The sequence below is a fragment of the Asparagus officinalis genome, chromosome 1, assembly GCF_001876935.1.
Source record: "Asparagus officinalis chromosome 1, Aspof.V1, whole genome shotgun sequence".
NCBI classification, from domain to species: Eukaryota; Viridiplantae; Streptophyta; class Magnoliopsida; order Asparagales; family Asparagaceae; genus Asparagus; species Asparagus officinalis.
In genome coordinates this window covers 52,710,947-52,738,528 of record NC_033794.1, presented here as the reverse complement: position 1 = coordinate 52,738,528, position 27,582 = coordinate 52,710,947, and the positions used below count along the sequence as shown (strand labels likewise).

General features: G+C 33.6%; 1 protein-coding gene across 1 annotated transcript in view; it reads right to left on the bottom strand.

Moving 5' to 3' along the window:
• Window positions 15,675–27,582, bottom strand: part of LOC109824239 (transaldolase) — a 21,036-nt gene continuing 9,128 nt past the window's right edge. The window contains exons 7-13 of the mRNA XM_020390782.1: window positions 26,852–26,932; window positions 26,654–26,718; window positions 23,843–23,912; window positions 23,694–23,771; window positions 18,344–18,441; window positions 18,128–18,263; window positions 15,675–16,103 (exon numbers count right to left, since the gene is read on the bottom strand). Coding sequence (XP_020246371.1) covers window positions 15,957–16,103; window positions 18,128–18,263; window positions 18,344–18,441; window positions 23,694–23,771; window positions 23,843–23,912; window positions 26,654–26,718; window positions 26,852–26,932 — 675 coding nt within the window. The 3' untranslated portion in view covers window positions 15,675–15,956. The remainder of the gene's footprint in view (window positions 16,104–18,127; window positions 18,264–18,343; window positions 18,442–23,693; window positions 23,772–23,842; window positions 23,913–26,653; window positions 26,719–26,851; window positions 26,933–27,582) is intronic.

Here is a 27,582-nt window from a genome sequence, read left to right as displayed (position 1 = left end):
CCCCAACACAAAATCCTTACTTATATCTTCCCAAGCAACGATTGGTATTGGTAATGGCATGTACAAACCTGCATTGCTGCTATGGGTTTTGGCGATGTGATAGACTTTACACATCTCTATGAACCGTCAAATGTCTCACTCCATATTAGACCAGTAAAATTGCTCCCTAATTAGGGATAATGTTTTATCCTTGCCAAAGTGCTTAGCAAGCCCTCTTTCATGGCTCTGTGTGATTATTGAATCCTGCAATGAACTCAAAGGAATGTATAGTCTATTCCCTTTGAACAGATGCCCGTCATGCTTCGAGAATTGTTGAAAGATCTCACTAGCACACTTCTCACAAATGTTGCTAAAATAGGGATCATCTTGGTAAAGATCTTGGAATGTGTTGAAGCCCATGATTTTGATCTACATACTAGCTAATAATGAATGAAGATTACTTAGTGCATCTGGCACTCGGTTCTTGACATCCACCTTGTGCCTGATAGTGAATGTGAACATCTAGATAAACTCCACCCATTTTGCATGCCAAGGGTTGAGTTTATACTATCAGTTGGTGTGCTTTTCATGCTTCATGATGGATAAAAACACAAATTCCTTCGAGAAAAGGTAGTATCGCCAATACTCCAAACTTCTGATGATGGCGTAAAACTCCTTATCATAAGTGGAATATTTCTATCATCTCTCATTGAGTTTTTCACTGAAGAATGCAATCGGACTCTTTTTCTAACACAAAACACCTCCAATGCGCACAATTGATGCATCACACTCTACTTGAAACACCTCATCGAAATCTAGCAACGCCAAAACTAGAGCTTGTGTGACTTTGGATTTCAAGAGTTGGAAGGCCTCCCCAGCTACTTTTGTCCACACAAACTGTCCTCCTTTCAAACACTTTGTGATTGGGCAATGAGGCCACTAAAATGGTGGATGAACCGTTGATAGAAAGATGCCAACCCATGGATGCTCTGAATATCATGAATGCTATTTAGCATTGACCAACTGGTAATCGCCTTTATCTTGGACTCCTCCATCTTAATTGTCTCTCTAGAGATGATGTACCCTAAGAAGGTTACTTAGTCAGCTAGAAAGTAACACTTTGTATTTTCATACAACTTCTATTCATGTAGCACTTCAAAGATCTATTTTAGATTAATTAGATGTTGCTTCATACAACTTCTATTCATGTAGCACTTCAAAGATCTATTTTAGATTAATTAGATGTTGCTCCACGACTGTATTGTAGATCAGGATATCATCAAAGTAATCCACTAAGAATTTGCCTATGAATGCCTTGAAAACTTGGTTCATTGGTCTCATGAAAGTGCCTGGGGCGTTGGACAACCCAAATGACATCACCATTCACTCATAGAGTCCGTCTCTTGATTTGAAGGCTATCTTCCACCCATCACCTGGCCTCAACCTAATCTAGTGATATCCATGTCGGCCTCTTTGTTTTAATGATGTTTAACAAACAATTTATCACTAATGTTATTTGTCTAGTGTTGGTATATTTCTATTTATTATAGACAAACAACGAGTTGGAGGATGGATGGAATCGAGCATTAACGATCATATCAAATGGAGGTTGGCGAAATTGTGGAGTGAAGCAACGTCAATTCAAGTTAAAGATCCAATTACAAGCTTCTTCCGCAAAGTTTACCAAGTCATGCTCATTGAAGACCTTCATTAAGCTTGGGTATATTTAGTATAGGTTTATATTATGTGTGTTTAATACTCTAAGCTCAATATCATATACACACACAATATTGGATTTTCTCACAAAATGAGCTATTTTGAGAAAACTTTGTGATATTGTTTTATTGATCATGTTTACTTTATATTCATGTGTTATAATATTTATGAAGACATTTCATAAAGTTTCAATATGCGTTTAAACTCTTTTTGTCAAAAACATGTTCTTAACAAATTCATATTCATGCATGTTTTTACAAAATAATGAGTTTTCACAAATGAGAAATGAAAATTAAAAATTTATTTTTGTAAAATGTTTGTTTTCATGTTTATAAACATTTTGTAAAGTTTCATCAAGTTTGGAATTGATTTGTTATGTTTAATGGAATTTACAAAATTATGTTTTTGTTCGTGCACATGTTCGTGCATGTTTTACAAAACAGATGAGTTTTCATAAATGTGAATTAATATTCAAGAAATTCTTTCTTTTACATGTTTATATACATGTTTAGAAACTTTTCTCAAAATTTTACTATTTTTGGAGTTGACTTACTGTGTCCAATTGATTTTACAAAATCGTGTAAATCAGCAGATTTTCAGAAACTGTAAATTTGTGTTCAAACATTTATTTCTCTCAACTGGGAAATAATTTTTCAGAAATTATTTCTCTAACATGTTATTATACATGTCTATAACTTTCCTACAAAATTTCATATTTTTTGAAGTTGTTTTACTATTTTTAATTGATTTTACAAAACTGAAACGTAGTGCTACAGTACCAGCGGTCGACCGGTACGATCGACCGCCAAACTCTCTGGACGTGGTTACTGTAGCACAACGGCTATATTTTCCAGATTTTGATATATCCATTTTTGGGCTCCAATCTCCATCTCTCCATCTTGTCTTCCATTGAGAAGTTTTCTAAACTCTACTCTAGCTTTTATTTATTAATTATTTGTTAATTATCATTTCTATTAAAGCTAGTTTTATATTGAGTTTAGATTTGATTTCACTCATTGTTACACACACCCATTTTGAGCTTATTGTATTTGCATTCATAATATATAGGGTTGTGAGAGATTATAACAATTGAGTGTGAGCTTTCATTGTGTTCTCATCCATATTAGAGAACAATCATTTGTTATATTGTGCTTATTGTGAGATTCACTTTGTAATACACTTGTACACCGAGAGGAGTGTGTGGTGAGAGTCGGGGATCGTTCCAAGAGGAGTGGCGTCGGTTGACGAGCCTAGGGAGAGGTTGTAATCGAGCACTTGAGGGAGACACGGCTAGGTCCAACACTTGTGAGGGTGTAGAGTGTGATTGCAAGAGTGATGATTGTAAAGTTTTCGGTTAGCTATAAAACCGAGTATGAGGTGTAAACGTTGTTCGGGTGAACGTAGAAAACCCGGTTGTGATAGTGGATTTCTCCCCGGGAGTGGGGAGCGGAGACGTAGGACGGAAGGTCCAAACTCCGTGATCATATTGCTTGTTTGAGTTTGTCTTTGGCGTATTTGTTTTTACATTTATCTTATATCGCCAATTGTACACTGCTCATTTATTTCATCCACTATCTTGTTTAGATTATTTACCCTTGTTTTGTTTATATATCCTTGCATATATTTCTATCATATAGGATATATCTCATTGTTCATATTGCTTATCCTAGCTCATATACATTGTTGTATTCATACTTGCTAGGATAACTTATTAATTAATTTTAATTGGCATTTAAATCAGATTAGATTAGCATAAGACCCTAATCTTTAATTAGTTTTAATTGGTATTTAATCGGATTAGATTAGCACTCTCCCCCCCCCCCCCCCCTCTAGGGTCTAACAATTGGTATCAGAGCTTGGTGCTCTTTGATTTAAGGACTAATCGCCTTGAGTTAAAGATCCAAGTTATCTTATTTGTGCTAATCTAGTTATGATTACATTTGTCTTGCTTGCATATATTCACATATATATCATGAATATAAATGTATTTCGTTTAGGCTATGAATCAAATGTTGCTCCTAAATTCATTAATTTCCCTTATGCACAATGGGCTTCTAGATTTAAACTATTTGTGCAATCTAGAAATATTGACTTATGGGAAGTTATTAATTGTGCTTATATTGTGCCCACATTGGAGAAATCCAAGTGGAGCAATCATGATAAGAAAATAATTTCAATGAACAAGCTTTGAATTTTTGCTTAATGCCTTTGACTCATCCTTTTCTAATAAATTTATTCATTTTGATAGTGCTTACAAACTTTGGAACTTTATTGAAACACATCAAGGGGACTTGGAGGCAATCCAACAAGCTTTGACGGATTCTTCTTCAAGCTCATGTGGAGCATCATGCACACGGCCACAAGAGGATAACTCTTGTGTAGTAAGCGATTCTGATTCCGATAATGATTTATCTATTGATGAACTCGCTTGTGCATATGAAAGATTATCTCATGCCTATACTAAATTGAAAAATAATTTTATTGATCTTAAAAGCAAGCATATTAGTTTAAAATCTGATCATGAGTCGCTAGCTTCCAAACTTGATATTGTTGTTAAAGAGAATGCTATCTTGAAAGAAAACAATGAGTTATTAAGTTTAGAAAATAATAACATGTGTTTATCTATTTCTAGCTTAACTCATGCGAATAAAGATGTCATGCTAGAAGTAGAATGCATTAGAAATAAATTCGATTCTTTTAAGAATAACCATACATGCTCTACTTCTATTATCAATGATGTTGTGACCAATAATAAATTAAATCTTGTGAAAAACCGCACACCATGCTTAGATTCAACTTTTAATACATGCATTGATAATCATAAGAAACTTATGGACAAGTGTGCTAAATCTAGTGCTATAACTTTAAAATCACCTACACACTACGCACACTTGTATAGCAAAGTTTACAAATGCTCCATTTGTGATCGTAAAGGCCATTTAGCTAAATTTTGCTATGATGCACACAAATATAAAAATGTCAATGCTCCTTGTGCATCTCATCAAGTCTTTTCATCACATGTACACACACATGCACCCATTGTTCATCATAAGCATGCTAATGTGTATCATTGTGACTTTTGTGGTAGAGTTGGTCACTTAGCTAAGTTTTGTTTTGATTTGCGAAAAGTTTCTAAATCACAAAATATTTCAAGTAGACCAACATTATTTCAAAATGTTTCTCATTTGCAAAATAATCTTAAAATACCATCTTTATTTGCAAATGTTCTTCGTGCACATCCATATGGTCAACATAACCAAATGCATCCTCTTCATTGCGCTTATTGCAATCGAATGGGTCATTTACATAATTATTGCTATGACCGGACCCGTGCACTAAATGCGCCCAAATGGGCTCATAACCTAGGGCTTTGAGCTTGAATGATAGGGGTCATGTCCCTAATTCTTTTGGTACCAAAAATACTTGAGTACCAAAACAAATTTGATTTTAAACCAAGAATTTTAGTGTTTTTATTTTTCTTTTGCTTGGTTTTAAAAAATGTATTTTAAACTTTTATGAAAACAATTCCTTTTATTGGTCAAATTCTTTTGTTTTTATAATTCCTAGTTTTGATTTTGATGAAAGGTTTGTAATTATATAACCCTCCAGGTTTATTGGGTGTTTATTACCAAATCATGGTTACCGGATGCTTAAATGTTTATATGGATTGTTACTAGCTCAAGAGCTAGATATAGTTGCCTCTCTTGAAATTCTTTTGTCAAAGATTTTGTTTTGAATTGTTGCTTTGAATTCATTATATTTTACTTATATGATGATATTTATATGTTTGTGCTTATGGATCATCTATTCGTGTCTTATAATGTATTCTATGAGTGGTTTGATCAAGTTATACAAAGAAAGTTTTATTCTTTTTGATCAAACATCATTTTTGGATTCAAACCTTGATTTATGATTTCATTTGAGTGATTTGTTTTCTTTTGAAAACTTTTCTTTCATGGTTCTCATGTTCCCTCATTCTTTTGCTTTCATAAATTCATTCATACATGGTTTTTATGCTTGAGAAATGAGACACTATGTTCACTTTGATATATTTATATATGTTCTCATTGTCCTTATGTATGTGAGTTGTGTTTAGCATATTTTTTATCTATGCTTGCTCATATATGTTTGCCATGATCTTCATTTCATATTTTCTTTATGGCATTTTGATAGGGGGAGCAATCCCTATACTTGTTTGATACTCACCTATGCTTATTAATAGGGGGAGCTTTCGCTCTCTTCCTTCTTGTTGGTTTCCCCTTTTTGATGTTGTCAAAGAGGGAGAAATATTATGAGTATACATTTCCTTTCATATATGCATGTGAATTATAATATTGTATATTCATTTCCTTTCATGCATATATCCTTTTTGTAAATTGTTTGTCATCATCAAAAAGGGGGAGATTGTCAGCCTCTTTGTTTTAATGATGTTTAACAAATAATTTACCACTAATGTTGTTTGTCTAGTGTTGGTATATTTCTATTTATTATAGACAAACAACGAGTTGGAGGATGGATGGAATCGAGCCTTAACGATCATATCAAATGGAGGTTGGCGGAATTGTGGAGTGAAGCAACATCAATTCAAGTTAAAGATCCAATTACAAGCTTCTTCCGCAAAGTTTACCAAGTCATGCTCATTTAAGACCTTCATCAATCTTGGGTATATTTAGTATAGGTTTATATTATGTGTGTTTAATACTCTAAGCTCAATATCATATACACACACAATATTGGATTTTCTCACAAAATGAGCTATTTTGAGAAAACTTTGTGATATTATTTTATTGACCATGTTTACTTTATATTCATGTGTTATAATATTTATGAAGACATTTCATAAAGTTTCAATATGCGTTTAAACTCTTTTTGTCAAAAACATGTTCTTAACAAATTCATATTCATGCATGTTTTTACAAAATAATGAGTTTTCACAAATGAAAAATGAAAATTAAAAATTTATTTTTTTAACATGTTTTTTTTCATGTTTATAAACATTTTGCAAAGTTTCATCAAGTTTGGAATTGATTTGTTATGTTTAATGGAATTTACAAAATCATGTTTTTGTTCGTGCATATGTTCGTGCATGTTTTACAAAACAGATGAGTTTTCATAAATGGGAAGTGATATTCAATAAATTCTTTCTTTGACATGTTTATCTACATGTTTAGAAACTTTTCTCAAAATTTTAATATTTTTTGAGTTGACTTACTGTGTCCAATTGATTTTACAAAATCGTGTATATCAGCAGATTTTCAGAAACTGTAAATCTGTGTTCAAACATTTATTTCTCTCAACTGGAAAATAATTTTTCAGAAATTCTATCTCTAACATGTTATTCTACATGTCTATAATCTTCCCACAAAATTTCATATTTGTTGGAGCTGTTTTACTATTTTTAATTGATTTTACAAAACTGAAATGTAGTGCTACAGTACCCACGGTCGACCGGTACGGTCGACCGCCAAACTCTCTGGACGTTACTCAGCTTTTCATATGGCTCTCGGTCGACCGTATCGGTCGACCGAAGTTACTGTAGAAGCCGACCGTTACACAGTAACGACTAGTTGCTATTTTTTATTTTTTAATGGTTTTTTGGGGTTTTTGGGGTTGGTTTCTTCAAGCCTATATATACCCCTTTGTCATAACTATTTTCTATCATCCAAGAGAGTTTTTAACCAAGTTTAAAAGAGTTTTAACAAGGGTTTTAGTTTGGTTTAAGTGTGTTTAAGAAACTTTTAAGCATTTGGATGTTTGAGTTTGAGAAATCAATTTCACAAGAGCTTGAGGAGATCATCTATTGGTGTTTGGGCATCCAACTATTCTCCTTCTACCTCTTGATCTATTGAGAAGTTTTCTAACTTTTTTCTCTAGCAATTTTATTATTGATTTTCATATTCTTATTATTGCTAGTTTGCTATTTGAGTTAGATTTAATTTTATCTCATTGTTACACACACCCACTTGAGCTTATTGTATTTGCATACATAGTATATTAGGGTTGTGAGAGATTGTAACAATTGAGTGTGAGCTTTCATTGTGTTCTCATCCATATTAGAGAACAATCATTTATTATATTATGCTTATTGTGAGATTCACTTTGTAATACACTTGTACACCGAGAGGAGTTTGTGGTGATAGTCGGGGATCGTTCCAAGAGGAGTGGCATCGGTTGATGAGCCTAGGGAGAGGTTGTAACCGAGCACTTGAGGGAGATACGGCTAGGTCCAACACTTGTGAGGGTGTAGAGTGTGATTGCAAGAGTGATGATTGTAAAGTTTTTGGTTAGCTAGAAAACCGAGTGTGATGTGTAAACGTTGTTCGGGTGAACGTAGAAAACCCGGTTGTGATAGTGGATTTCTCCCCGGGAGTGGGGAGCGGAGACGTAGGACGGAAGGTCCGAACTCCGTGATCATATTGCTTGTTTGAGTTTGTCTTTGGCGTATTTATTTTTGCATTTATCTTATATCGCCAATTGTGCATTGCTTATTTATTTCATCCACTATCTTGTTTAGATTATTTACCCTTGTTTTGTTTATATATCCTTACATATATTTCTATCATATAGGATATATCTCATTGTTCATATTGCTTATCCTAGCTTATATTCTTGTTGTATTTCATACTTGCTAGGATAACTTATTAATTAATTTTAATTAGCATTTAAATCGGATTAGATTAGCATAAGACCCCACCCCCCCCCCCCCTATAGGGTCTAACAATCCACTCTGCAAATCTATCTTTGGAAGCACAGTCATACCATGTAGTTGATCAAGTAAATCATCAAATCAAGGGATGGGAAACCTGTATTTGATGGTGATTTAGTTCACTGTCCTACTATCAATGCACATATGCAAAGAACCATCATGTTTTAGCACCAACAAGGTTGGAACAGCAGACATGCTCATGCTCTCTCTGATCAACCCTTTCTCTATCAATTCAATGACTAGCCTCTGCAACTCTTCATACTCCTTCAGGCTTATCCAGTATGCAGCTTTGTTCGGAATAGAAACATCCGGAACAAGATCAATATAGTATTGGATGTCCCTCATAATAGGTAATCCTGATGGAATCTCCTCTAAATATCAACAAAATCTTTCAACAAGGATTGCACCTACTGTGGGATAACTACTTTCTTCCCATTCTCCTCTATGATCACTAAGGCAGAGGATATTGGAGTTTCCTTGATAGCCTCATTGAAATCTACTCTCGAATGTAGACTACTGCTTTTATCTTTAGTCTACCGAATGTTTGTTGGGCTTAATGTAATAGTCAACATGTCCTTCTTGAAGGTGTACTTGTTCCTGAAGCCATCATGACTTGTATTGCAATCAAACTACTACGGTATGCCCAAGATTATATGGCAAGCATCAATGAGCACCACATCACACCACACTTCATCCTTATATTTCTTCCCAATAGAAAATTAAACGAGACAATGCTTGCTAACTTTCACGTTATTCCATTTCTTCAACCGCAAAAACTTATATGGTTGAGGGTGATCTTCTGTCTTCTAGTTTATCCATCATAGTTGTAAAGACCACATTCTCACAATTGCCTCCACCACTGATCACATTACAGACCTTTTTCTTTGTCATGCACTTTGTATGGAAAATGTTATTCCTCAGCCACTGTTCATCTTCTGTTGTAGTCATGTTCAGTAATCAATGAACCACAAGGGCCTCTCCATGATTAGCATAAATAATCTCAGTTTCATCTTCTCATTCAACTTGCTCAGCATCGGACTCATCAAATGTCGGATTAATGTCTTCTTCCACTGGCACAACCAATTGTCTATTCGGGCAATCTGAGGCATAACGTCTGGGTCCATGATATTTGAAACATTGCACCATGGTTTTACTAGACCAAACTGCTTGGTCTGGTTTTGTTGGACCCTTTGATGTTGTTGGGGTGGTTGTTTTGAAAGGATTTTTGTATCTTGTACTACTACTCTTTCTCTTACCCTTGAGTTGTTTTTCGAATTTTAGAACAAGCTGACAAACATCCTGATAAGTCCAGTCTTGTTGCAAATAGACCACATCAGAAATCTCCATATAGAGACCTCCCAAAATTGAGCAATGGTTTGTTCGTCTTCCTCCGCAGCATCACACCACATCCTCAAATGATCAAACTCATTTGTGTATTCCTCTACTAACATGCCATGTTGTGAGAGGTTGTGATAGTCAATAAATGTTTCCTATTTATAATACTCAGGAAGAAACTTCCATCGCAACATCTTTATCTTCTTCTCCTACATCTCCAGCTTTGCTTTTCCTTCCTTGGATCATTATTACGTAATATGTTCCCACCAAATGGATGCATATTTTCTTAATTTAATGGAAACCAATTTCACCTCATTATTCTCTGACAGGTTTTTAAGATCAAAAATCTATTCTACTATGTTTAACTAATCAACAAACTCATCAGGGTGAGCCATACCTGTAAACTCTAGAATCTCAATCTTCATTCCAATACCCCCAAGGGATCATATCAGAATTCTTGTTGAACTCCATGGTCATGTATCCTATCCATGAAAGGGTTGCCCTCTTCTCCACTTTCTTTTGTCGAAAGCTAAAAATCAGACCCCTCTTATGTTTACAACTCGAATTGCGCTAGATGCTATTGGAGTTCTTAGACATGTCTTGTGACATATTCATTCTCCACATCGCGTAGATCTCGCTGTCATTGGTTCATGTTGTCCACCAGATTCACTCTTCCCAGTGCACCATGACGTCCATCATGATCACGTCCATGAACTTGTTTGGCCATTAGGAAACTAGTTGCTCTTATACCAAATGATGTTAAATCTATATGGAAGATGACTGAACTAAGAGAACAAGAACAATTGATATAAAATCCACCACTGAATGGTATCAAGATTCGGGTACTGGAAGAACCCCTAATTCCGAGCTGCAAAATATTATTCAATGATAAAAAACTACCTACATAATATTGTCTAGCAACTATTTATATTAGATCCATTTATCAACCCTAAATAATAGTTAATCTTGACCTTACAACTTATTAGATCTAAAATAAAACATTAAAATATCAAATAAAACATAAAAAATAATGATTTCACCCTCCATATAGTCCCAAAACACTAAAATTTCTCTTTATTTTGACATAGTGACTTTTGAATTCTACTAGACCCACTTATTTTGTCCTCAAGTGCCTCCTCCATTGTCCTCTTCTACATTACATACTCAAGCCATGGTGCTAATTGAGGAATTGGTCATTATTTAGGGCTTGGGTTAGTCACTATGATATTTTAATTTAGACAAGTAGTTTGGGAGAAACTAGGGTTTCGGTCTCTTCAACCGACTGAATTAGGTTTGTGATTTAGGAGAACTTTCATTTAGTGAGGAAGCCCTTTCATGAGAAGAAAGAATGTAGGAGTGAGCACAGTTTGGTGCAAAGCGATTAAACTGACCGAACCAACTGATTTTTAGTGGTTCAATTCGGTCTTAGAAAAACTTTGGTTCTGTTCGCTCGAAAATATTTGAAAACAAAATACCCAAACTAACTACTATCAACATAACTAATTAAAACTTATGCTTATTCAAGGTGAATAGATAATTTATAATAGTACTTTCACATATCTAAATTGATAAATGTTTGATTTTAGTTTGTAAAGTCGCTGATTTGAAGAGTTTTTCTTTAATTTAAGGTGTGAGTGAGTGAAAGGTTTGAAGGAGTAATAGTCTTGTATGTCACCTAAAAGTTTTCTAACTTTGCATGTCAAAAGGCCAAACCGAACTGAACCACACCAAATCAATTTAACACGGTTTGGTTTGATTTGAATCTAGCTCAGTTCAGTTTAGTTTTATAAAAAAATAGTCAAAACCATCTGAAACGGTCGTTTGCTCATCCTAGAAGAGTGGATGTATGATTGTTTATTCGAACAACTATAAATTTTTGTGTGTTCTGGATGTGATTATTCTGAGATTATTACTTTGCTTATTTTTATTATTATCTATTTATTTTCTACTGCATATTCTATGTTCTTTCAAAAATAGTAGGCAATCCTATTCATTTTTCTCTAGATTTGCATCTTAGATCCTCACAATATATAATTAGAAATTTTCACCATCTTCATAACTTAATAAGAACAAACTCCGCCATCCTTCTTATTTAGGAACTCACTAGGGTGGCATCGGAACCAGAAGAGGAGAGTGGCTGAGTGGCTGAAAGCGATAGATACTTTGCAATCAGATCCATAGCAAAAATGCCATAAACATTAATAACGAGTCGGCAAATAATTGTTATTCTCTATGCAGTAATAGCTATAAGGTTTATTATCAACACTGGATATTCAATACTTGAAAATAAAATACCAGCAAGAAAAGATCATGAAAGAGGCAATCTGAGTGGTACCGAAATCCTTTAATGATCCTAAGCTTCCAAACAAAGTGCACTTTCGCTTGAGTAAAGGCTGCCACTCGGCTTAAGACGTATTAAAGAAGTGTGGGGAACCTCTTACTGGTTTTTAGAATTTGACATCAGGAAATGTTTTCACACCATCAACAGCTCGAGTTATTGAAGAAGGAACTGAGAAGGAGGTATCCGCGACAACTAATTTTTTTATGGGGTAGCTCATGATGTTCTTGTGGCAGTTAGAAAGAAACCTAAAGTTGACATATTGGCAATTGATAAAAATTTAGGGATGTGTACTCTTCTTGGATTAGTTTGAAATTCTAATTGATTCTAAAAATATTTTTGGAAGGGATAAGTATTTTGACCCATCAAAATTTTGTCAATGTTGAATTTGAAATTCTAATTGACATCAAGATTCATCTAGGTTTTTACTAGATGATATTTTGCGACAACTATTTTTTAAATCTTTTAATTTTCTAGGAATTTCTGAATTTTTAAAAAATGCATTGCATGCAAATCCTAAAAAAAATAAAAGTCCTACCAAATGGAATGGTCTTTAACTCCACCAGCCCATTTAAATTCCAATCTGTCTATGGACATCTAAAGAGTTAATTTCACATATTCACCTGAACTTTGGGTGGTTTCTCACATAACCCTGAAGTACTCTTCCAATAAGATTGAAATTCTAATTGATTCTAATGATATTATAGAAAGGGACAAGTATTTTGATCTGTTACCGTTTCATTAGTGTCGAATTTGAAATTCTAATAGATTCTAGTTAACATCAAAATTTATTAAGGTATCTGCCCAGAGAAGATATTTTTACATCATCTATTTTTTCGGTCTCTCAATTTTTTTGGGATTTGTGAATATTTAAAAAATATATTACCTACAAATCCTTAATAAAAAAGAACTCCTACCAACGAAATAGGCCCTAACTCCACCAGCCCAATTTTTTTGGGATTTGTATATGGATTTCTAAAAGTTAATTTCACATTACCCCCTAAAATATGTTGCGTTTCTTATAGGTCCCTTCTAAACTTTGTATACTCACATAATCCTTAAACTTTTGCATTTTTTCAAAACTCCTTGAGCTTTGACTTTTTTCTCATAGACCCTCCTGCATTTGCTTTGCAAATTAATAAAGTTTTATATTATACAAATTTATTTATTTGCAAAAGAACTGTCATAAGGCAGTCATGTATCCTTCTATCCGGCGTACTACAATATGACATGTGGATAACTAATTTTATCTTCATCTAAGAATCCTCATCAACTTAAGATTATCCATAATTAGAAAATTTAATAATCAACTATTTGGTGATCCTAATAAAAAATTGATAACTATATATAGTTAAAAAAATCTCATAATCATATATTTAGATATAAAAGTTAAAGTATAAAACCATGTAGAGAATCACTCTAGATAAAATCATATATGCAAAATTATGCACGTGTTAAATTAGTGACGTATCTAGGAAGTTTAGTGATTTTAGGGATTAGTTGAAATAACTTATAAGAATTGTATGATCTAATAAAAATTTAGACTTTAAGGGACTAATTTCTCTGTAGTTGATACTTTTACTCTTGATTGGAGAGACTAAATTCATAATAACTTAAGAATTAGGAGATTTAATAGCAATTCCAATGATTCGAGGGAGTAATTTCAAAATACCTTATGAATTGAAGGACTTGATAGCAATTTCCATGATTTGAGGAACTAATTTCAAAATATTGAAGATTTAAAGGGCTAATATTGGAAAACCCGTATATAAAAAAAAGCAGCGTTCTAACAAAAAAACATTCAGTGCAATTCAATTTAAAAAGCACATGTATATGACCAAAAAAGTGATCCGTAGAGACCAAGCAAATCATATACATACACAAATTAAAAAACAATGAGCCAACCCTTCCAAGCTAATGATGTGGGGTTGGATTTCCACTCGCCCCTCAAAATTCCTCTTTCTAAGTATAAGATCCACCCGTTCGAGCGCGGCCAAAACACTTGTTACATGATAAAAGACTGATGTCTACTTACTCCCCTTCAAGGCGCAAAATTGGGGATAAACGATATTGATACCTAGATGGAACTTATATGCGAGCATTAGTAAGAAATTACAATTCTAAAGCTTATCAAATGATGAGAGTTAAATATTGATTACTTGGGGGTGGTTAGTCAAGTAGAATTTAAAACTAGAATTAGGATAAACTATACAGTAAAATTTTAAGTCAACTAGAACCAGATCTTGGATAAACTTTTATAGTGTTAGTCAATTAGAATTAGAACAATATTGGAAATGGGATAATGGTAAAAAAAAATTATCCTACTTTTTTCACTTTTTTTACATAAAAATAGGAGTTCTACTCTCTCAAATTATCATAAGCTGTAGACTAGAACTACTTGTTAAAAATCTAGAACTCTACTATTTATTTCTTTTTTTTTTTCATATTTCTTTTCTTTTCTCTATCCTCTCTTCCTCCAATGTTCATTGCCATCATCTGACCACACTATCACATTCAACTATCTCTCTTCTTAATCCTCTCTTTATACTCTTTCTTTTTTACCAAATATTAATTAGATTTTTTTTTTATTTATGCTGGGATAGCACTTTATTCATTGTAGATTGAAAAGAAGATCATGAAGCACAAAAGTAATGGAAGTATAGAGGATTAAAGTCACCCCATACTTGGCCCTGCCTACTTCTAGCTTCTAACTGAGCAAAAGAATTAGCCACACAATTGCTCTCTCTCCTCATATAAGCAAAAGCTACCAAAGATTAAACCTTTCGCAAATAAATTAATATCATCAACGATATGACAAACAGGGCGCAAGAGAAAAAAAAAATGTAGTTTAGAGCAATGATCACCATAGAACAACAATATGATTCCACTTCATCTTTGGAAAAAGCCACCCAAAGACTATGTTCAGTTGATCTAAGCTTACAAATTAGAGGATCATATGAGCATTCCAATGGTTGAAACAACGTCAATTAGATCACACCCGAATCATCGCAAAGCACCACCCCCGCACCTTAATAATAATTAGATTTGTATAACTATTTTAAAGTAAAAAAAATCATAGATCTATACTTTACTAAATATTATTGAAATTAAGATATGCAAGAAAGAGATTTCGGATCGTAAAAAAAAAGAAGGAAATGGGAAGGGTGGGGGTGGGGGCTTAAATTTTTTTCCATACTTGTTCTATAATAATTCATAAAAATAAAAAGATTATGGATTGTTATAATTATTATTAATAATATATTATATTCTAACCAAGAGTTTTGCAACAATAACTAACATTATATTAAACAATTGTAAGTTCAAAAATATAAAATAGTAGTTATATCATCAAAAATCCAAAAATTACATACTTCTTGATCATCATAAATTATCCCAAATTATTTTAGCTAAATATCTCGGTTCAAAAATTGTCTCCAACAATTATCCCACTTCTTGTGAAAATGTTCCAAGTCACTAAACCCCAGGAAAACCAAAAAAAAAAAAGGGAAACAGAGAAAACATGCAGTTAACTAGGTCACAGAATAAAAAAACAACAATGAAAATTCTCAAAGCACAGATAAGTAGACATGGAACCAAACACAAGTCAAACCCGACAATAATTCATATAATCTTGCATTTCAAATCTTGACCCCAAATTTGAAACTCCACACAGAAAAGATTCGCAGAGAATTACTTAATTTGCATACAGCAGATAAAGGGCAAAAGAAAAACAGAATGTAAAGTTTGTCGATTTGAAGAGTAATCTAAAGTTTGGATCGCATAGTGCACACCATGCAGCTGCAGATGCCAAACTATTTCAAGCAATCACTCATTAGAGAAAGAAACCAGAGGTAGTTTTATTTAGAGCTTCTCATTTAAGTTTTAAACATTAGGAGGCGGCCAGATCCTGCCGAAGAGCTCCTCCACTCTCTTTGCTTGGTTGGCGTATCCTTCAAGTCCAGCAGCCAAAAGCTCTTCAGCACAGGGCCCCATTGCTGATGCAAAGCTCCTTTGATCCCACTCCACAAGCTGTGTCAAAGAAGGAGGGAAAAAGGTTGTGTCAAGAGTCTTAAAGTCCCTCGCCAAAACTTTGACGTTATGTTAAGGATTGAGGGTTATTATTGTATACTCTTAACATGTCCATGAAAGTGAGTCCCTTTGCTTAACCGAAACATGGATCATTTAATGCGACGGTAACTTCTTTCAAATCCTTTTTTAACTTCAAAAAAGTTCCTTTAGCTAGGCACCAAAACTCCAAAGCTATGGTGAGGGTCGAGGGTTATTGGTTTATACTCTAACAATGTTAGAGGACCTTGTTGATAAAAGGAAAACAGGACAGGGAAGTCAGAAGTAGATGAAAGAGGATGAAAGAGAACCATTGTGCTCCTTATGATGAAAGGGAGCTCTTTGATAATAAAAACATATTTAACTTAAATACAGTCAGGTAAGAAAATGGAAAGGCCTTGCGAGCTTCTAATCATGCTTAAACATGGTTCAAAACTACTCATACATCAAAAAAAAAAACCTAAAGAAAGATAAGAAAATAGTTCTAAAGCTCCAGTTTTATCAGAAGAAATGGACGAGGCATCTGTCCAGTGAATCCCATCTGCCTTAAAATAGGAAAAGGTTAACAAGAATATCAACCATGGTAAAAGATGATAACTCAAAATCAATATTTTTTCAGATATTTCGTTTTAAATATTTTTGGAGAAAACTGTTTTCTTCTGCAGTTTCAGGTTATTCCAACTCTGTAGAGTTTTCAAATTGCAATCACTTATTTCTTGCTAATGAGGAAGTCATCAATTTATCATAGTCACAAAGACTCGCCAATTATCAAATGGTCCAGATTCACGAGTAATAAACACACATTTTGTGGTAATAATGCAGCTTTGGGACTCATTTCAAACAAGAAATCTAATGAATGTTTATCCGATGCATAATGTATCCAGGATATTTTAGTTTTTGTTACTTAAAACAGAAAGAAAACAAACTAACCACCATCATGTTTCTTCTGAATTTTTGAGCCAAAAAATAAAAATAAAAATGTCATGTGTTGTTGTGTCTTGGAGTTCAGTTCTTTATCATTGCCTCATAGCCATGTTCATATTCATGTCCATATCCATGTCCATATCCATGTCCAAGTCTGTAGGGTTTCAGCCAATGCGCCTTCATCATTCCTTTGCACTGGTTGAGTTCATCCACTGCCTCAGCCCTATATCTAAATTGTTCACAAAGACAACATAGGATCTTGGGAAAAGGTAGAAAAAAGGAATAAAGGAATATAATGTGCTACTGCTGGCTAACAGATATAGGGATTCAACTGTTCCTTGAAAGGTTTAGCAAGTAAGCAAATTTTAGTTTAAGCAAGGCTGAACTAAGGACTAGAAATTCTGCCAAATGTTTACGATATTACAAATTTCTTCCAAACCTCTGAGGAATTTTCTGAAGTTCTTTAACCTGACTGTAAATTCTATCCTTCGCCAAATTTTACTGAATGCCAAACTGTACTGTGGTTAATAAGGGTTGGGATTGACTCATACTTCAGCCACTTTTAATTCTTTTGACACTGGATACAGATGCAAGTTTACAGATAGGCAGGCAGGGATGGGAAAGATAGTTGTTGTGTTTGCGATTAGCCCCATGTACAACATCATCACGGTTCTGGTGCTCAAACAGTATATGTATATTGAAACTGAGTGTACAGCAATAATATTAACATAAAAACATGCTCATTCTTATTCAAGCTCCAAAAGGTGTGTCACTCACCCTGATGGATGACTAGCTCCACAACAAAATTACAGAACAATGAACTTAGCTAGCTACTTTTAGCAGTTTCCCTACCTCATCAAATCAATGTCAAGTGGTGTAAAAGTATAGGGTGAAGCAAGTTATTCCATCTGATGCATATCTCCTTGTATCATTTGTTATCTTCAGAAGTGATTCTTTTAATTGTAACCAAATCCTCTTTACAAGGATTAACTAACTATAAGATGTTTTACCCAAAGAGGTCTAGACGAGTGAAAATTCAAATACAAGGAAATATTGAAGATTACCTCTTCATCACCAAATTCATATCCCATGGCAGAGCTCGGTGACAGCCTCCTGACATATGAGTACTTCTCCTCAGGATAGGTAGCAGATTCCTTTAGAGATTGCAATATCTTCAGTGGGGCAATAATGTAATCAACCCTATGAGAAAATATATATTGGTTATAAATTAGGTTAAAGCCTAACACCTTCAAAGAGGCAAAAGTAAGACCACCGTTTACCCAAGAAGGCTAAATAAATCCTGTTTATTGCGAACTGCTGCTGCCATCAGTTTCGATTTGTGCCCATATTTGTGGATGTAATTGTATGCTTTCGTCACCTGCATTTATGTACAAAAGGTTCATTGTAAATGTTTCCAATTTCCAGCATAATTTTGTGCCAATGACAATAAATTTGTCGCTGATTAAAGGTCATTCTTGTCATCATACCCATGTATCAAAGCTGTAGGCATTATCGTTTATCCTAGCTCTTTCAGCTATCTCACCGAATGAACTTCCAACTTCCATCTCTCAGATTTGGACAAAATCTCTTTAACTTGTGATGGAAAACATTTGCCTAAGGATGGTTGCTTACTATCAGAAGTATTTTATGTTTTTCTTGAAGAAATTTCTTTTTCCTTATTACTTTACGAAATTTTTTTCCCATTGTTCCTATCTTTTTTATCTATCTCACCTACAAATTTCTATCTACCAAGAAGTTTATAGAAGAGCTGCTTCATTTGCATTGTTGGTTAACATTTCATCTTGAGAACAATTGCTTACAGCCATAACTAATTTATGCTTCATGAAGATTCTTTGTTTACTTTTTTTGCCTGAGATTTTTTGCACATATTTTTAAGAACAAAAGGATCCGCAATCATTGTTTTCACTGTTCTTTTCCAGCTTAAAAATTGGACAACTCAGGTGAATCTACAAAGGAGATATATAGTGCACAAAGATGTTGACGAAAGTGATCCACAAGCCAAGTTACCAAATGCCTAACTTGAACAGTAGCAAAATGTCTACATAAGCTTTCTAGAAGAAGAGTCAATAGGTGTAGCAACCCATAATTTTTTATGATTGATCTATTATGAATTGATGGATTTATATGCATTTGTAATAAATATTTACAATCAAACTTTGACAATGATGTTTCAAAAAGAAAGTTAGAATATGCAAATATAAAAAGCATAAGGGGTTTTATGTAAAATTCAAGGAGACGTCCTTGCAGGAAATTGAGACGAGGTGGAGGTTGCATGCAAAGAGAGAGGGAAGGGACACGTCCCATGGTTAAGCATGAGGTGGACAGGGATACTTCAGTATCCCTTCTCCCCTCATTTTCTCCTTCAGAATCAAAAGGAAGGAGGGGAAAGAAAAGGAGAAGACAAAAAAAGAGCAGAAGCAAGCTGAGAAAAGAAAAAGCAAGTTGCAGGAAGATAACTATACTACTATAAAAAGATGATTGTGGTGTTTAAACTTTTAATTTTATTTCTCCCTCTCAAATTTTGATAAATTCTAACTATATCATTATCTCAAATTAATCTTTCATTAAATAAATATAACATTTTATTAATTATGCACCTTCTCACCTTCCTAAATAATTATAATTATCAAAAATATTATAACTATTAATTATTTAAAAATAATATAATAAAATAATTTATAAAATAAGTACACACAATTATTAGTAGTAACCAATTAAATTATTATAATAATCATTATAATAAAATGATAAAAATAATAGTATAAATTGAATAATATATTACTGAATACTATTAAGAATTATACTATAACTCAATGAGCAATAAAATAAATAGAATAAATATTTAATAACATAAATAGTATAATTATTTTAATAATATCACATAAATTATGAATTACACTATTTATTTAATATTATATTATTAAATAAATAATTTAAAATTATTTTTAGAATAACTATTTATTTAATATTATATTATTAAATAAATAATTTAAAATTATTTTTAGAATATTTTCTCAAAGATTATTATACGATACTTTGGTAATGATTGAAAACTAACATTTTTACAAAAAATTATTTATTATTAATAATAGTACAATTAATTATTTATTATATTATAATAGAAATTTATGAAATATTTATAGTACTAAATTATTTAAAAGCATAATAAAAAAATTAATTGGATAAATATTTCAAAGTATATAAATAGTATAATTATTTTAATAGTATTATTTGAACTAAGAATTACAATATTAAATAAGGTAAATTTCAGTAAACATCCATGAACTTTTAGTATTTTGTAGTAAATAGACCCTATGAACTATCGAAATCATACTAAACACCTAATAACTTTTGTAGAAGGCCCCTAATATCTTTTAGATAAGTTACACAAAACCCCCCAATAACTTTCAAATTGCCTTTTCATGGCATTTTCCGGTTCTAATTTATAGAGGTTATCTGCAAAATTCAGAATGTTGTTGGGCGTTTTCTTTGAAAATGAAAAGTCATTAAGGGTTTAGTGTGATTCTGAAAGCCCATAGGGGCTAATAGTGCATAAGGGTTTAGAATAATTTACCCTGCTAAATAATTGTAATAAGAAGTAGCTATTGCAATATGTTGTAGATATTAAGTGTAACTATCTAGAGAATATCAAGAAAAAGATAGCAATAATAATGCAGCTTATTTAATTTAGAGTTAAGTTAACAACTTTATGTTGGAGGGGCATAATTTAAGAGAAAAACTTACAGAATTGGTAGTCTTGTTTAAGAACAATTTTAGATTTGGGGGACTTATTTTTCATACATTTCTTTGTAAGCAATCTTATTACAAAATTTAATTCATTGACACATAGTTTTACTATTCAATAAAAAATTCAAAACTTAAAACATGTACGTTACGTGCAAAGCATGTGCACTATACTAGTGTAAAAAAATAAGAAAAGGGGAAAAAAGATAACCGAGGAGAGAAGCTGCAGTTTGGAGCAAGAAGAAAGTGAAAAAAATAAAAAGAAAAAAAGAAAGGAGTTGCTGGGAGAAAAATAAAAACAGTGGAGCCATCAGTGAAATGGAAAAGATAAGATAAACATGACTAAAGATGAAGCAACATGAAAGAGCTAGAGAGAAAAATCATTGTTGTTATTTAAGGTAAATCATGAAGTTCTAAAATGCTCTTTTGTTATATGAATTATATGTTAGCCTTTTATATTAATACGTGGATTTGTTAAGAGAATGGAGAAGTGAATAGAGGGGTGTGATTGCTTTATTATACAGGTACATGTTTATGGATTAATTCAGAAATTAATACTTATATATGTATAGAGATGAAATAATTTATGTTTGAGCCTCCAATATTATGTATAATCTGTGATCACCCCTGCAGTTTCAGAATTACATAAATACCCCTCCTTGCAGTTTTTAGAAATTACAGAAATACCCCTATGACAACTAAACTAGTTTTAGAGCTTCAAAACACTTCGATAAAGCATGTAAAGATGTTGAGGACTGTTCTAAGACAATTAGAAGGATTACACACTAGGATAAGTAGAGTTGAGAAGGTAGTTACGTAGTGTGTAGGTATAAACATATGTATTGAGTGACAATTGATATTTATCTATGTCTCTATACTAGGAAAGCCTAACAATAATTGGGAATGCCTTGTGGAGGACTATATGAGGAACATGGATTAGGCAAAATATTGGTAAGTAGAATTAAGTATTCTTTAATTTTTGATTTTCTCATCATTTTCTTAAAATGCTATAGTTTAATGCGCAAGCATGGAATTCATGTAAAAAGTATGTTTTAAGATATTCCATCACTGATGTAAGCACGAGTTAATGTTTTTTGAATTTGTCACATGGATATTTGATTTTGTTGTTGTAGGCTATGCATGACATGCAGGTTCTGTCAAATGATAGTTGAATCATATTGACACATAAATTGAACTTTTCGTAGGTTAATGGTGTACACCAAGCAATTAAGTCATAGGCCTATTAAGTGAGTACGGTGTTATATCGAGCAGACCGTCGCAGTAGGCGGTTCGAATCAGACTGATTGTCACGGTAGGCAGTTTGGTTGAATATGACGTAAAAAGCGGAGTGCTGTGATAGTCAGCCTTTCTAGATAGATCGCCACTTATAAGCAGTCTAGTTTTGCAGATAAGGTGTGCTGTTGCTTTATTTCAATGCATAAAATTGATTCCAAAATGTTTGTGTATTTACTATAAACTCCACATTTGGACAAACTCTATTATGTACATTGTTTCAATTACATAAATTATTGAATATATACAGCACTTACTGAGCACATGGAAAGCGCACCCCAAATATAAAACCATTTCTCATATTACTGTAACTTGAGGATCAAGTCCAAGAGGGTGCATTGGATCGTTGGTTGCAAATTCTCTGATGATATGGTAAGGAGCTATTTGGAATTATGGTAAGGAGCTATTTGGAATTGATACGTAATGCAAGTTTGGGTTTAGAATATGAAGTTTTTCTTCATGGATTATATATATGGAAATACATTTTTGTTGGAATTTTGGAGTTAGGCTTCGCAAGTCTTTTTGATAAGAGAATTTGTGGCCGACTGTCACGTGCCTTGATTTTATTATCATTTTCACTAAAATTTGTGTCGGTTTGGGGCGTGACAATAGGTGAACACCAGAGGAATCATACAGAAGGACAACAACAAAATAGCTCCCCATAACCTATGGAAGGTTGGCCGAAAATGATGCACTAGCAAAGATAAGAGGATGAGTGGTAAGTGGTTGAGCCAATACACTTTAATATATGCTTGATGACCAGTTATAGAGCTCGAGTATCGTTGTAAAGGGGAAAAAATAAAGAGTATAAACGAAAATCTTTAAAACAACAGCCATAGATATATTCTCTTTTTCTTTATCTTTCTAACAGCATATGTCCTTTTTTCCTCCACACCCTTATTTCAGGGTAACTATCAATTTCAATACTATTTCCTTCTATGTTTACAATATACTTTTACTACACTGACACTACTTCATCTAGGTGTGGGGTTTACTATAATTCAAAATTTCAATCTGACGATCAAGACCAGCCAGACAACATTAACATCAGGATGCAACATATATTGAGGGCGAAATATGCTTTAGTGTATTCTGTAGGATTTTTAGCTTATAAATTATATCTCAAAAATTCCATCCTTTCCTCAAAATCAAACAATACGAAGTGGATTTCAGAGCAGAATGTTATATACACCTCTCCAACATCAGAGTAACAACATGATCTTCAGTTGTTCCAATCTATTATAACCTCTCCAGCCAAGTACTGTCGCATCCTAACCTCTTGATTTACTACTTAATATGAATAAAAGTGACTTAACTCGAAATCTGTATTAGAGACCACATGAATTCAACCATGACTTCTTTCTCTTCATCATCCACTCCCGTTTCTGCTTCCATCAGAAGCAACAACATACAACCCGAGGAATAACAACATAATGGAGAGTTTAGAATAAACAGTAATCCACAATAAAAGTTATAATCAAGAGGTTGTCAACACAAACTTCAAGTTCAGAATCTTTTCCCTTTAACAAGAAAGAAAAGATACGAAAGAATTTTTTTGTAAAAAAAGCTCACCAAAGCCACTCCAGGGTCTTCTCCCCTTCTGATTGCAGCTTCTATCTCAGGATCTCCAGAATGGCCACGGGCCCAGTCCTGATTTTCAAATTTGTCATGAACCATATATATGGAGAACAAACCATCGACTCACAAATAGTAAGAATTACCCTCATGCGGCCAACAAATATTTGGATAACTGATGCACCTGCTTGAGCAGCAGCTGCTGCCTGACAGAAGCTGCATGATCAAAGACTACAATATATGAGCTTTTACCACATTAAAAAATGAGTAACAAAATAATTCGGAAAGGAGGTTAGATAGAAAATCCAAATAAGTAGGCCCTTAAAAATATGAATGCCTCAATGCATCAAAATAGTAGGCAATTCCTGATGTTCTAATCATTTATTCTAATCCAGCAACCAGGAAGGAGGTTTACACATTGAACTAGATTCATTCTTATATCCACTGCCAATGCCTGATAAGTTAAACCAAAAAAGATGCAGCTTAGTTTTAGTCCAGACCAGCAGCAATGTACTGTTGATTATACCCAACCTATACTAAAGATGTTTCCATATTAGGAAAATGGACAACCTCATGTATGAATAATGCAACTTGGGTGCACTTTTATCAAGCTCATGGTTTGATTTAAGCCCATAAAAATCTATCTAGCACGAAAGCTTGGAACATGAAGTCATGTTGCAGCAGACATGTGTCATACACATGTTCTGGATAAGACACTTTGTTTTATCATGCATCATGCAGAAATGTCTTTATTCTGTTGAACAAATTCTGTCAGTGTGCAAGGGAAGACACTAAGATTAGTATAGGTGTTCACATCCACCATAAGTTGAATTAAAAATAATAAGCATGTAAGCTAATTTTGAATTCAGTCAATACCCTGTTAATCTTACGCCTAAACTACACTTAAGATGCATCCTTACTAGGAAAATGGACATCCCCAGATATGGATATTGCAATTATTGGCTTTCCAGCTCAAGGTTTCGCTCAGCTTGTTCTATAAAAACCAATCTAGTACACACTTCCATCATGAAGCCATGTCAGCCCGGTGTGTATTTTAGACACATTTTGAACATCATACATCTTGTTATATCATGATAAATTGTCATTTCAAATGTTAATTTATTTTTTATCAATATGTAGCGGTGGAGAAACATCCAGATGAGTGTAGTTGTTCACTCAAACAAATATTTTGCCAAAATTTTGAAGACCTCGGTATCATTTGGTTAACTTTCATTAAAATACCTCCCTCAAATGAATATTTTAAGAAGAAATGAGATCCAATAAAAAGGTTGTAGTCTTGTCCATCCACTTCCAAGATCCTATATCCAATTCAACTCATACTCTGTTAATCAATTCTCGTGAGTTTCTAGTTTTTTGCTACTTGGTCATCATTTCCCTATAGCCCCTCTCTCTTTGAATCAATGTCATTCATTTTCCATGTTGCCGCAACATCATTGCTCCTTTTTTCTGCCAATCTTCTATGACTTCCACTGCAACATTGCCAATGACATCTCTGACTCTGTTTTTCTTTCTCCAGATCCGTCAGCCACCAATAATGGACTGTGTCCTGCTTGCAGCCTCTCTAACCCTCTCTTACAACTCCCCTCCTGCATTTGGCCATTTCCCTTCTCCTCTATAGGCATCTGTATCGACCTCCGCCTTCCACCAACTCCAGTCCCATGACATACTGGAAATCACCTCTCCCTCTCCAAGGTCACAATAACTTTCCCTTTGCCTCAACGTCTCTATAGACAGCATGCAACCACCCTCCAAGGCTCCATGGTTCAGCCTCTACTCTCAAGCCTCACCCCAACCTACAGTTGGTGGACTTTCAAACAATAGTTAGCTCGAATATGAAAGAATAATGTCTAACCCTTAATTCATTTGCTCGTGAAATTGTGTTCGCTTATCTCTCATGACTGCGACCATGGAAAGAACATCCTCCACTATGAAATTTGTGAAGAATCCATTACATAGTCCAGCTGAAGGTAACTGGAAGAATGACTGGTTACATATAAAGAGAAGAATTTGACATTACTGATAATGAGATGATCATGAAGCGCTTTGGGGATATAGGGCATCAGAGAAGACTCCTATAGGCTTTTGCCATTGTCCTTATACTTTTGGATTTTCTTTTCTCTACGTGTATTTATCATATATAATCAATACATTTTTGCAGCTCCTTTTGTCTAAAAGTGTATATAATAAATGTATCATTCATATGCAGCTGCAGTTTTTGAGTGAAACTATTTGTACATCATGTATTCTTAAATATAACTGTGCTGTAATTTTTCTGATGGAATGTATAACCTTTGGCTTCCACTCTTACTTGTGCAACATACAAACCAAGAATGTATATTATATTACACCCACAGTGGGAAGTTACTGGTTCCATCGCTATTCGTGTAATGTCTATACTGGATATTCAGTCCATGTTCTCCAAAAAACCCTATCAAGTTTCCTAAATAATTAGAAAACCAAGCATGGACATGTGTTTCCAAACTGAAATCAAGCTTGAGTCAAGATCAAACTGGAAGAGGGAAAACTTCACAAGCTTTGACATATCCAGCTTGATTTGGTTTATTTTATGATAATTTCTACATACAAGATGACCATAAAATCATTAAGCTCTTCTATCTTAATGGAGAGAATGTGGAACTCTGCCAGCCTTACAAACAAACAACTATAAAGATGTGTTATTATGCTTACCATCAGTATAGATGTCATCATGTCAGAACTAATGCATTCCTACTTGAACTCCATAGATAATATTTATACAGGAAATATTAAGATAACAATTTCGTTCTGTGCATGAACCTGGTCAGACACAACTCTGCCAAAATCTGAATTTTAAGCCTGAGAAAGTATGTCCCGACATAAGCTAAATTTTTCTACAGCCTAATTTAATACACAACATGAAAACTTAAATTTTCCGTGCATACTCTCTCCGTGCATACCTATAAACAAATGTCAAGTGCGTTTGAATTCCTTCAGCTTCGAGCAATCTTGAGGCCTCTATTCCCTGAATGAAAGAAAGTATTAATTACTTATGAAGACTATTAAAAAGATTAAACAAAAGTCTGTCCTCTCTCCTAAACGTATCATGATAGTAAAGAAAAATAGAAACTTGGAGATTGTATCACTTGTGCGCTTACTTGCCATGTTGCAGGAATTTTGAATAGCAGACGTTCTGAAGAGACTTCAACTTGATTATACAATTTCACTACCTCATGAACCTGGAACATAGAAAATGGACTACAAAAGATAAGAAATACACAGAATAGATTTATTATGAAACAAAACGTGTACAGTACTTAAACTCCAAACTTAGATGTACAAGGTTATGGAGATAATGTACCAAGACATGCGATAATCAATCCTAAAAGAATTACCTGCACTACTAATTAAGTCGTTTGTATTTTAGTTCTGTTAAATGCTACTGGAAGACGTGCGTTCATGACCTACATGAACTTGATAAAGATTTCAATGTTCCACAAATCAATTTGGCAGCGGGTACACAAATCATTGTCCGCACAAAACTTGAAGTGGAGAAATCCATATTATGTGTGAATTATTCTGATACACTTCCGGAAACATGCCCAAGGATCAACACGCATGTAAAATTGTAGAAGGTAAATAAACACTGTAGCTTTCCTTTTCATTTATAATACAACCGGAACAATCTTTTGATCACATAAGCATGTGTCCATTTGCAGTCAGACATAAAAAATTGAACGTATTAATGATGGATTAACAATTCTGGTGATTTACAAATCCACTGAAGATTTATAGTTTGAAGAAGAAATATGGGAATTGATGTAATTATTATTTTAAACTTAAGTTATATCTCATATAGTCCAAGATATTTTGCTCTATCAATCATTAT